At 36.9% G+C, this 13,573-nt stretch overlaps 1 protein-coding gene across 1 annotated transcript in view; it reads right to left on the reverse strand.

The window, feature by feature from the left end:
- LOC145779599 (diacylglycerol kinase zeta-like) overlaps nt 1–13,573 on the reverse strand; it is a 55,284-nt gene that overhangs the window by 17,119 nt on the left and 24,592 nt on the right. The window contains exons 3-9 of the mRNA XM_082591228.1: nt 6,831–6,954; nt 5,806–5,889; nt 5,412–5,486; nt 4,213–4,269; nt 3,559–3,627; nt 1,845–1,883; nt 1,410–1,547 (exon numbers count right to left, since the gene is read on the reverse strand). Coding sequence (XP_082447354.1) covers nt 1,410–1,547; nt 1,845–1,883; nt 3,559–3,627; nt 4,213–4,269; nt 5,412–5,486; nt 5,806–5,889; nt 6,831–6,954 — 586 coding nt within the window. The remainder of the gene's footprint in view (nt 1–1,409; nt 1,548–1,844; nt 1,884–3,558; nt 3,628–4,212; nt 4,270–5,411; nt 5,487–5,805; nt 5,890–6,830; nt 6,955–13,573) is intronic.

The following is a 13,573-nucleotide window of genomic DNA, read 5'->3' on the forward strand; positions in this document are numbered from 1 at the left end:
ACAAATACGAGTATAGACATCAGTAATGCATTTTTTATAAAACAAAAAACTAGCGAATACATCACACGTGTTTCTTGACATTTTTTTGGTAATTCTATAAACAAATTGGACTTAAAATCCGATAATTTTAGAGAAAGCCGAACATGGAAGAACTGGAGTTAAACTATTTATATTTATAAATTGTCTGTTGGGAGTTATTAAGTTTTCAAACGAGGCTTTTCGAAGCCTCAAATTTGCATCATTATTTATTCAAACGGCCGGTTTTGAGAACCGAAGAATATCTCTGTATGCTTCATAAATAATAATCAGCAAATACGATTTATCATTTAACAATCGTATGTAGGCAAAAAACTGAATTTCGGCTGAAATTCAGCTGAGAACGCCAGTTTTGAAAACAGGCTAACTGCATGTTCAAAATGTCAAATCGGTAGATTTCACACGACTGACTTGGCAAAAATGTTGAAAATTTTGTTGGCACAGCAAAATAGACCTTCAAATTTATTCGTAGGTCTTTCTTGTGTCTCAAGTAACAAAACTTACCAAGTTTTGGAGCGCTTCAACGTCTAATTACGTTAAAACGATGCAAAAACGGCAACTATTGTGGGTAGGAATTTTATTGTTATCCGGCTGTGGTGCGATCCGACAGGAAAGCTCTCAGCCGTAAAATAATGATGTTTACTTCATTAAACTCCAACCATGCGGATAACCCGTTTCTTGGGAAGAAATTGGAAACGGATCGAAAATTAGGACGGAAAAAAAGCTAAAAATAGTACGGTTAAACATTGACAAAATGCAAATACGTAAAAAGAGAAACGCATCGCAGTGTGAGGCTAACCGTAAAATGTAACGACAACAGCAGTTTTCAAAATACAGTGGCATGGCGCATCATTTTTCAAAAAAAAAATTAATCCCTGCCAAAGAGTTTTCTTCTGAAAGTGGCGCCCTTTCGAAGTTTGGACGAGAAATCGATAGCAGCGATGGGTTCAGCAAAACTTGATTCAAATAGTTTTCCAATTGATTTGAAGTTAAATAAAAAACGTAAATTAGTTTATATTTCAAATGTCAAAGAAATTCAGAAAAATTGTTCCCAACCGAAAAATTAAGGATTTGCGATTTCTTCATCCTTTGTCACTTTGTGAAAACAAACAAAACGTTTGCTCTACATGGAGTGATTTTACCAACTTTATTATCTATCTTGGGATGCGATTATTTTCTAACTTTCATGCTACTCGGGCAACCGACCTGTCTGTACTGCTGTATGACTTCTAACGAGAAAAGGCTAGTTTTTGCGTCTCAGACGTTGAATCAATGTAAAAAACGACGGATTTGCTGTATGGGGTGGTTTTATTAACCTTTTCTACATGATTGCAACATTGTCAAACATTAAAGCAACGGTTATAATTACGCACCTTTATTATCCAAGTTGGTTGAACAATGGACTTTCCAAAGCACCCTAGGCTGCACGGTTCTTTTATCTTGTGCATTTGGAAACAGCTCACTTTGTTATGATAGGCTTCCTTGCACCAAGAACAACTGATAGCAATTATCTAAAAAAAAAAGAGGAAAAAACGTAAAAATAACCCAATTTTGTAGGCTACTCAGTCACGTGATAACGTGCTTGAATCCTGAAAGTAAAAATGCCAAAACAGAAAAAAAAGCCTACCATGTTATTACTCCAGCAAGAAAAATCTTTTCTTTCTGCATTAATTCAATGTCTGTTGATGACTCAATGCAAAAAGGAGAAATCTTGCTCGCTGGCATTGTGCGTTTTTGTACTAACATAGTGATTGAAACATTGAAAAACTTAAGTGAATTTTTTATAAACAATAGAGAAATCCACAAACCTTTGTAGGCTCGCGGAAACCAAACCGTTTCTCAAAGGACTGCAAAAAAAAGAAATCAAATTATTCGGAATGGCACGACAATTACTTCAAGAAAAGCAAATTTTTTGTTGTCTGTCTATCTTCACCGTCGACAGCCAAGTATTTTTAAAGCAGGATTATTATACCAGCCACTAACAGAAGATATTCTCCGAGAAACCAACAAAAGTTCTATGAATGCAATCAGTTAAAGACTTGACATTCAATGCAATTATTACGCTGTAAGAACCAAAGAGGAGAAAATAAAAATGCCAAAAACAAGCCTCAGGCCAAGCGACAAGCCAGCGAAGCCGGAAAGTGATAATTTCAATTTGCCCGATTAATATTGTTACTTTGACTGACATTTACTAAGATTTAGTGAAAATCAGTATTTGAGTCAAAGCTATGGTCTTACAATGCGCAATAAAGTGTAGTAGTAGTAGTAGTCCAGTTTTAATCCCGTGATGTCCCCGTTACCGAGGGTGGCCGGATTCACCTCCAAGTGCCCCAATCGCCTTCACACCCTGCCTCCACATCGATCTGTCTATCATCATTCGATTCTGTCCTCAAGCCCACCTTGCTGCTTTCTTCCTCAACTTGCCTTTTCCACGTTTTCTTGGGTCTTCCTTGTTTTCTACGACCCTCCACTTGCAACTCCAGCGCTCTTCTCAAAACATCATCTTCATCCTTTCTCAAAACATGCCCATACCACCTTATTCCATTCGCTTTCGCCAACTTATCAACATTTTCATTCAACCCAAGCAAGTTCATAAGTTCTTCAGTATTCCTTTTGTCCGTCAGCTTCACACCACACATTGCTCTCACCATCGCAATGTGTGGTGTGAAGATTTCAACTCTTTAGACGTTTCACCCAGCAAATTCACCATTTCTGCAGTAATTTAACGTCTGCAGACGTCGAATCAACGTAAAAATGAGGATTTTTGTTGGATGGGTTAAGGCAGTATTTCTCAAACTGTGCGTCGCGACGCCCTGGTGCGTCGTTTCACTTTTCCAAGGGCGTCGCAAAATAGTTCCGTTTCTTGGCTGAACTCAGTTATGCTGAACTTGGCTGAACAATGAGGTTAACCCTTTGAGGACCGCTGGGACACATGTGTCCAATGCACTTAGCCGATTAGCCTACACCGCAATTAACTAAAAAATTTGCCACTGCTGATACCCTAACGTAGTATTGGATGTCTATCCTTCAAAAAAAAATTGGAAACTCTGAATCATTTTCCTTGGTGTTATTTCAGTTTGAAAATAGTGAAGAGTTGAGGTTGCAAGTGCGTTTTTTTCTCGATTATCCATTATCCACTATCCAGGTTTGGTGAAAGAAAGCACTGCGAATTATTATCCCATTCGCTACGTCGTATTTATGTGAAACAAAATTTTCTGCCTTGGCGGTGATAAAACCAAATATCGATCACGAATAAACAGTGAAAGAGAAATGCTGGCGGCAATTTCAAAAATTCTCTCAAGATTCAATGAACTTTGTGAAAACAAACAAGCCCACACGTCACATTAAATAATATACATTGCTTTTTGTTGTTGTATCAATAAACAAAACTTTAATCCTAAGTTTCTTCATTCACTTTTATTTGCTGGTGCGTCGCAAGTCCAGAAAACTTTTCCAGAGGCGTCGCAACAAAAAAAAGTTTGAGAACCACTGGGTTAAGGCGTTAAAGTTATGCACAGTTACCTTCCCGCATTGCCTGCATTTCCCTTCCAGTTTTCTTCTGTGCACCCAATGATGATGAACAACTAGATTCTGCAAAATTAAAGGAAAAGACTAACTTTTAACATAAAATTGAGGTTAATTAATTGATTTAAATGTGAATTCAAACAAGAAGGCCCCATTGCGAGTGCAGTATATTATAAATATGCCTTCAATTGAACCTGAATTTCAAAAAATGCAGCAACAATTAACAATACTGATGCTAGCTTAGAAAGAGCAACAAGTAACACGATAAGCTTCCAGTTCGTTAACATTAGCACTTAGCAGTGATTCAAAGCAGCATCATCACGTGTGCATATGTCTTCAATGCACAGTTCGTCTTGCTTCATCGAACCAGTATATATGGTGCAGGTGGTTGAGGCCGGGTATAAACTGCGTACAGCAAAAATGACCAAACTTTGAAGCCATGTTTTCCTCTAAACAAAACGTCTATTTTGCATTCTTTTAACTCTACGAAATTTTGCTGGATGAACTAAGATTATTTTAATGCCTTTAATACTGCTTTTATTTTTTCACCGAAAAGTTTTCATAAAAAAAAAACAGTGTCATAGTTTGCACTGGGACGTTGATTCTACGCAATCGTACTATGTCGTATTAAAGCAAAAGTTGACTACAAACCTCTCGTGTGTTCCTCGAGGAAGCCTCCCGGAATGTAACTTTGCATTTGAAGCCAATCTGAAAAAAATTAGAAGATTAAACAAATCCCTAGATTTTTGTTCAACCATAAACCAACCAAGTTCATACTTTTTTATGCAATACTTAGAACACACAAACATGTTGCTAAAAATATTGATTATTGAATTCAACTTGAATGTGATCCATCAGTTAATTTTGGGATGACGAGGTGATACAGCGTGCACATTTGCACTGTGTCTTACAATGCTGTCAAAAAATGATACAGAAGAAAAACTGTAGTACAAGCATCAAACAATCAACAGCGTACAAACAGCAATTTTAGATGCGAAAGCATTGCTGGAGAAAGAGTTGAAATCTAAAAGAGTTGAAATCTCATTTCAATCAAACCAGATTTATCCAAACAGAAAGGAAGTACATGTATTGACTGTCTGCGGCTTGGACAGACAGGGCTTCTTCGACATAAATCTCTTCATTGTATATTTTTCGTTGACAGATCCGTTAACAACATATTGAATAATAGATGAAAAGCTTCAAAAATAGCAATGGTCCAAAACGTATGACTTGGCTGCATGCTGTGCAGGTCAAGAAATAACAGTAAAAAAATGTAATCTTTTAGATGTCAATTCTCCGCTTAGTTGTGCTGAAACAGCATAGAAAATAGTGATAATCCTGACTTCTTTTAAAAATAGATGCGATAGAAACAAGCGCTTAAGTCTTGGTTTCTTGGTTTCATTCCAAGTCACGGCAAGCAAAACCTAACTCTGGTTACAACATGAGAAATGAATTATGTCGTCACGAACTGAAATTACATTTGCATGAGAACCGAACCGATTAAATGGCCGGTAAGGATTCAAGACACATCACTTAAGATTTTTTCGATACTCCAGTTTATTAATAGTTGATACGACTGATACGATATTGAAATTCGCTTTCAGAAGTAGAACAATGGACATACACTCAGTGCACTTAAAACGTAATCTCGACGAAGGCGACTCAAAGCAATAAAAAAGTTAAACTCACAACAAAATTCAACCGTAACCCATGAAAATACTTCTGGCTTCATTCCCACTCCAAGTGGGGTCATAGTTTGCAATTTAAAACAATTTCAATTTGAAAAACTGAAAAATGCATTAAAAATTTCAATCCAACTTTTATGGAAGAGACACATGTTTAACGCTTACCTTTAAAAGTTGGGAGTAACAGTTCTCATGCACAACAATATGGCAGGCGTTGCATTTCTTACGTGGTCCGGATTTCTACAAATACACAGCTATAAGATAATGGTCAGCCAATCGTTCTTTTTTTATGTCAATCTGCAGACGTTAAATCAATGTAAAAAAAGGTTGATTTACTGGTCAATATAGTTCCTTTTTGTTATGGGCGTTTATAGATCACATCAAACCTTCAATTAAAAAAGCTTTCTGAAGCTCATTCAATCCAGTAAGGTTTATATGTTTTTGGTAAAGCAAGTATATAAAACACAAGACGTTGAAAAAACGACACAAAAGCAGTAAAATTTGCAACCAAACTATAGACCTCTTAGCAAAGCGCAACTCTAAGAAAAATGGCTTTCACCTGACAATGTTGCTCTCCTACGTAGCACAAGTCACCTGACGCGTTGCTAGGCGACCAAATGTGATGGTCTGGAACAGCGGATTCCTGTTGCAAAAAGACAAAGATTTTCAATGAAAAAAAAAACAAAAAAACAAACGCATAATGTTGATACTTGGTAGAGCTTGATACACCTTCTGTTCAGCACATAGCAGTCCAATCGGCAATGCCAGTGACTTTCACATAAACGCCACACTTTTTGTTTTTTCAACGTAAAAAACAGTGCTTTGCTCATGGGCTTGATGTGGCAATAACTACCACTTCAGAGACAATCTCGACAGTTTCATATTGACGAGTTTCACGTCACATCAACGTAGGCGTAAGAAGTTGGCGAATATGACGCAAATAATGTCATCAAGGATTGTGACAGGTTGGTTTCGCTTGTAGTTGAGGAATTGTTACTAACGGATATTCTTGTACCAGCTTCAATTAAATTCATAATTATTCTGTAAGTGCATGCGTTAGCAGCACGAAGAGTTCAACCACCGCTGCCCTGCCAGTAAAATCCGTTCTTTTACAATTACATCGACTTATGAAAAAAAAAAAAAACGAATTTTGCTAGCTGGGCACTCGATCTTACCGTTTCCCCACGAACAAAAATCTAGAACTGAACTGTAGGCTACGAAAGTATTGGGCTACCAAGAAGAAAAACACGTAAAAGGAAACATTGCGGAACAAAGTTTCAACATACATAGTTCAGGAACAAAGCAATAAAAGTTCATAGTTCAGGAACAAATATTAAAGGAAATTCCGAAATAATAGTATTAACTATTAAGAATACTTTTGTTAGCGCACATTTAAGTAAGCTTTGTAAATGTGCTAGTTCTAGATATATATCTTACTGTACAAATAACTGCTGTGAAACAAATCTTATATTTATTGAAGTGCGGATATATGGATCGCATGGAGTAGTTGGTACTTTTTTAGGTCCCAAGACACACTAATAATGAAAAATGTGATGAAATAAACTAAATGATTCAAGTACTGACCGCCCAATCGACTTCGGTCAAACACTGCGAGGAAACATTTTGAAGCGTCGCCATTCCGCTACTGGTGGGTGCAGTACTGGCCACTATCTCGTTCATGTTGTATCCGGCTTTTTGGATCGCTTTTCTGCAAAAGGAAACTTATCGTTAACTCAACACAGAAACGTTTTCATCAGGATCGTTATCTTTTCTAGTAATAGTTCGCAATTTCACAATGATCAGAGGAACGTTTCAACTATGGTTCGAAAAGATAATATCACTAACTGATGGAAAGATAAGTTCTTTTCTGTTGTTTCTGCTGATGGAGTTACTAGCTGAAACAGGTGGGTACGATTTTTGCCACAATCGACTATGAAACACAAACTTAACATTTGTAGCGGTGCTGGAAAGTTTACAACTTTGCAAGGCAATCGAAACAGCCTTCAGCCAGATGTCAAAAGGACCTTTCCCCTCAAAAGTGGCTAGTACAACTAAAACCGAATTCAGAAGAAAAGTCAAAATTGTTGTACCGGCTTGTCCTACAAATCTCCAAAAAACAAACACAAGGCAAAAAATTAAAAGTTTGACCCAAAAAATTTGAGAGCGACCACTATTTGCATAGGGATAGGCTATTAGTTTTTAGCAGCGTGGAATTGGGTGTGTTGCAGAACTTGCAGATATGCTCAGGCATGAGGCTACAACGCTTTGATACGGATCTCCAGCATATACAGTAGTAACAGTCTTTTAAACAAAGATAACATTTCAATCAAAAACAAACATTCACTTAAAAAATTGAACGTGTGAAGGCTGAAGTGCAACAGTGAAAGTGAAATCAGCAGCTAAAAAAAGGAATTGGCGAATATTTGAAACTTATGATGATAGGATGCAGAAAGCTCGAACGATGTATGTAATCGTAAAGGATTCTTTTACAATTTCATTAATTCAACATCAAACGTTGCTCATTAGACGTACGATAAATTCTTTTATCTTGACTGTTGTGAAGTAATCCTGTACATAAAACAGATCTCAGTTGACTAAATACAAGGAAGTGCAAATAGATGCCGATAAGACCATAGCGCAAGTTCAAACGGTCCTAGTACAACTGCAGTATTTTAAAAAGAAACTTGTGCTGTAGCTCAATGTAACTGTAGCTCATTCTATAATGAGTTTTTATGGTATTTTAAGTCTTCAGACTAACATTATCCCTTTAGATGTTTTACCAAAAGAAACACTTTGACGTAAAATTGTGTCTCTACATTTTTGTCTTAGGCCTAGTCGGTCAAACAAAAATGTGATTTTGTTGGTAAAACATCAACTTTATTTTATTTGAATTTAAACAAAGAGTACTTTGAATAAGTATTCGCACATTTTTCGGTAAACTAAAGGTCATATGAAGACGAAACGAAACTGGCTGCTTCACAGCAGTCAGCACATTGTGAATCCAATCAAAAAGTATGCATATTTATTTTAATTTTTTTTTTACACTTTTGAGCACAGATCCCCCTAGTATCTAGCTCCAATGGTATGAGATTACTAACAGCCCTACACTGGATTCAACCATGTCATACCATTAACATAACTGGCTGCTTCAGAGCAGTCAGCACATTGTGAATCCAGGCAAAAAGTATGTATATTTATTTTAAAATTCATTACACTTTTCCGCACAGATCCCATCAGTATCTAGCTCCAACGCTATGAGATGATTAACAGCCCTACACTGAATTCAACCATGTCATAGTAAGAGAGCGTTAACGCTTCCATAATGATTATTTCCTTCCGATACCTACATCCCTGTTATTATTGTTGTAAGCTGCGTTTACTCTATGTCCAAACACACTGGATAAATGCAAACGCACAAGTGTTTGCTAGTTGGGTAGTAAGCATAAAGCTCTAATGTTGTTGATACTTTAAAACCGGCATCAGCTCTATTGAACAAGAATTGGTGCAAAAAAACACCTGACTACGCGAGAAATACAATATGACAAGCCGTGCTACGTACTCCAAACTCTTTCGGATTCGGATCTGCTGTACTGTGAGCCGTTTCTCATCGCGGGGTTGACGAAAGTAGTTTCCGAGCACGGACCAGTCGCTCGCGCTGTAGTTGAAAATGTTTTTTTTGTTGCCGTAGCAACACACGTCAGACGACGTCACTGAGCTGATTGACGAAGCGCTGGATTTGTGACGATGGTTGGTGGGAGGAGAGTTTAGACTTCGGTATGTCGAAGGAAAAGTGACGGCACTTCGACGCCTCTCAAGACGGCTGACTAACGATTTTGTTCCCGATAATACCGGATTGCTGCGTGTGCGCTTGTAAATGACAGGAATGGTCTCTCCAGTGGGAGTCTGCTTGAAAGTAACGGAAGACCTTCGACGTTGCTGCCTCTCGTTGATGCGATCGATGTAGGAGGACAGTACTTCTGTTGTGTCTCTTCTCCTCAATGCATTGTGTCTGTTTAAATGATCTGACATTTTTTTTCATTCACAAAGTTTTTTTTCAAGTTTCACTGGTCACACATATCAATACTGTAAAGAAAACAATATTTGGTTCTAAAACGAGTTCAATATTTCGTGCGCGAAATAATATGTGTTGCATTTAAAGAGGTTTACATTTTAAACCTATTACCCAATGTCTTTACTTAGTGTTAGTCAAATAACTCAACTCATCGCTAATCGCTATGGCTCAACCAAAATGCATTAAGAAACGGAAATAAAAATATAACTACAATAATGCAGCAATGGTTTTCCTTGTGAAGGAAATGCGAGTGTAAAATGTACACATTTCTCATGATATTTTTACTCAAGCAAAAAGAATTTTTTGTCTTTATTGTTATATCGACCGGATGGAATAAGTTAATTCTGGTTACCAACGACTAACAGCCGACCTTATTCTGTCTGTCTTCAACGGTATGATGGGAACAGAAAACAACCAAAACGTGATAAAGTTTCCCAATCAAATGAAAACTTCTATGAACAATAATAAATCTCTTGATCAGTGCGTTGCTTACATACAAAAACAAAAAATAAAGCATAATTATCATCGCAACAATACATTCCATCAATGTACAGGCGACAATGTACTAATGACAAACGACCAAGCGTTATGTGTTACAGCCTGCCTAACACAAGATTTTCGTTATTTACAAACAAAATCAAAAATTTACATAAGATAATCATAATCAACAGTTTCTTTCACTACGCACGACAGCATTGCATACCGGTCAGTGGCAAACATGATTTGCTAAATTTTCATGAAAATTGGGTAAGATTTACGTCGTGAACAGTGTTCTACTTCAGACGAGATTGCAATTCGACAGCCTCACAGCAACAACGTAGCGTCAACGTAAAGGGGCAAGTTGCAATCGATAGACACGACGTTTTACATCAGCTTCAGCTAACACTGAAGCAATTTTATGATATTGGGGAAAAATTAGTTTATAATGTGAGACCGCATATCTTCATGGCTACTGAAGCTGAAAAAAAGCCATTTTTTGCATTGATTCAACCTCCAGCAGACATTAAATCACCGTAAAAGCGTTGTTTTTTTTGGTAAGTTAGAGTATTACTTGTTTGTCTTAGGCAAGCCATTAGGTATTGTGCCATTGTTTGCAATGACATCTTTCGACTGCTTCAGTTGTATTGAAACATCTTAAAATAAATAAGATTTCAAAAAAGCATCGATCCTTCAAACAACCACACAATGTGTGGGATACCTTCAGTTTTATCCCAGTCAGCAAATCAGTCCGAGTCTGCAGACGTTAAATTAATGTAACATAATGTGAAGAATAAAAAAGCAACTGATTTGCTGGTTGGGTACGTGTCATCTTGTAAAAAAAGTCATGAACACAACAAAAAGTACTCAATGCCGAGCAGAAAAGCTAAGCAGAGCGAATTTTAACTGTCACCAAACAACCTAAATTACAGCTTGTTTCACGACTATTGGGATCATCAGAAGGTTCTTATTCAAATAGAAGAACCTTCTGATGATCCCAATTGGGGTGCAAAATGCAAAAACTAAACTCATGTTGAAGCAAACCGTAACGTTTAGAAAACTAAAGTTATTCCACCTCTAGTGCTGAAACGTAATTGTAGACAATTGATTTATTTTCTAAACCCTGGCTGAACTACGGTTTTGAGCTGTGTTTAATCATTCAGATCAATCACTGTTTATATTTTATTTATTACATTGACAACGCGTTCTAACCGTTCTGTCGTCAACTATTAGTGATTGAGACAATGCTCCCAGGACAAGTGCCACAAAACTGATTTAAATTCGTCAACCGTCAGGTTTGACTCAAGAATTACATAGTTTAACGCTACCACACATGATCTGGAATAATCAAATCAGTTTCGGCGATTGTTTAGTATTTCTTCTACGAAAGAAAAACTTCAACAGTTGCTGCGTGAGTGACAATTATCTCTATATTACAATATACCATACAATTAATCCTTTAAATTTAAGAGCCCAATAAACCAGAAAAAGGAACGATGTATAAACTATAAATGAAAACTTTTGTTGGCTAGGTGAATGTGCAAAACTGTTCTGGTAAAGTTTCTGAGGAGAACTGGGCAGTGTTCAACCTGAGGGTAAACAACTGAACAACCCATAACCATCAATGAAACATTGCTCCACATATGTAAACTTTCATCTCTCTACACTACACTACACACAAAACACACTTTCAACACGTTCTCACAAACAAACGTTAGTAAAATATTCTCGCTGTTGAATCAACCCAGACAGCAAAACCTTCATGAAGGATTCTGTTGTCTGGGTTGATTCAAGAAGACGACCGCTCGAAAACCCATGTGTGTTTTAAAAAATAAATAGCTTGATGAGTTTTCTGCAAGTTAACATCTGGCTTCATTGGCTATCCCGGGTCTGCTACTATTCGGTGAGTCCGATTCGGTGAGTTCCTAACCCCTAACCCTAAAACGGCAATGATAATTAGGCTACGGTACCCGATAATTTAAAAAAAAATTCAAAAAATCACCGAATAGGGACTCGGACTCACTGAATTGGACTCACCGAATCGGACTCACCGAAACGGGCCATTCCGGGCTATCCCACACTTTATATAACTTTGTCTCTTTTGGACTAACCATATACTTATCTTCTCTTCCCTGATTTAAATAATGGAAATATGTGCATTTAGTCTAGCTAGACCAGTGGTTCTCAACCTTTTTTCTTTCGTGGCCCATTTTTGTTTGCATAAAAGTTCTGTGGCCCATTCAGCTTTTATGTAAGAAAAAAATTACAAAAAAGGTTTATAAACAAAAAGCAGCAGAACATTGCCTTTGGAATGTTGCTGGAATCCCCTTGTTGAATCCAGGCGTTGAAGCTTCACACTGTCTTCTTTTCGTTAAAAAAATTCATATCTTCATCCTTGTAATTAGGATGAACTTTTTCCAGGTGAAGTTTCAGTTTTGATGACCTCAATAAATGATGACTAAGAACTTTACAACATAATACACATTGTCTTTTTTCTTCTCTGTCACCAAAAATTGATGTAGGCTACATACTGAATGTAATTTTCATCAGACTTAAAGCTTCAAGTATTGTCAATTCCTCTCCAAAATAAAATGCTGCACGTACTAAAAAGCGGATCTGCAGAAGTTCAACAAGGCTACCACTTATAAAGATGGCTTAATTGTAACCACAAACTAGTCTATTACAATTACATCATAAAGTGTTGTAAAAACTGAGTTGATGTAAAACTGTATGTTGCAATAATTAGAATGATAATTGCCACTTTGTAGCTAAAAACAGCAGCATCATTCATTGTAACTAAACAAACACACAAGTATAAATTTGACTATAGTGACAAAAATGAAACAAAATGTTTCAATAAATCTTTCAACTTTTCAAATATGTCAGTGGCCCACCTCAAAATGCTTCTATGGCCCACTGGTTGAGAACCGCTGAGCTAAACCAAGGCTAGACAAATGATAACTTATCATTCAATCTTTATTACACCTTCCTCATCAATTGAAAATGGAATCTCAATGTCGATCACGTTAAATTCAACTATATTAACGTTACTTTTAAATAAATTGTACAAACATCTCTAGAGCACAATCCAGCATTATGTCCACTTGGTATTTCGACTGAATCGCAGTAAAAACACTCACCATCGAGTTACCTCAGGGCATTTCCACTTATAAATTAAACAACTTCAATCTCAAGCACTGTACAATCTAACATTCGAATGACATAATGTTCTCTTATTAAACATTCAAAGCACAAAAGCTGTCGAAACTATTCCAAACTTGACTACATTTCAGCCAACACTTGATTACGTTGGACTTTAGCTTGCCACTCACACTTGTATCAATGATTAGCACTTGGAATAGCGTCATACGCCCACAGATTTTACTATATATATTACTAGTGCAAATGCAGGCATTGTTGGTCTTAATTAAGAATAAACCTAATAAAAATAATAGTATGTACGTATGTAATTCCTTTCTGGGACTTTGCGATGCAAAGCATGTGGGTGTTTCATTGAATCAGAATGCCATTCATAATAGTGTGGTTCAATATAGTTTTAGTAAAGCTACAGCCGTGACGTCAGACTACACTAAAGTCGCAAACTGTCTCCAAATAATAACCTGTCAACCCCCGGTATCGATGGAAACCCGAACAATTTAGCTTTTTTGTGATTTTGGTAAGACACTTGATAGCACGCTTGAAGGTTCACACAAAGATTGGCTTCGACCAACAGGCGTAAATCTGGATATGACAAAAACTATGATCATTATTACACTCT

This window comes from Aplidium turbinatum, chromosome 11, assembly GCF_918807975.1.
Source record: "Aplidium turbinatum chromosome 11, kaAplTurb1.1, whole genome shotgun sequence".
In the NCBI taxonomy this organism is placed as follows: domain Eukaryota; kingdom Metazoa; phylum Chordata; class Ascidiacea; order Aplousobranchia; family Polyclinidae; genus Aplidium; species Aplidium turbinatum.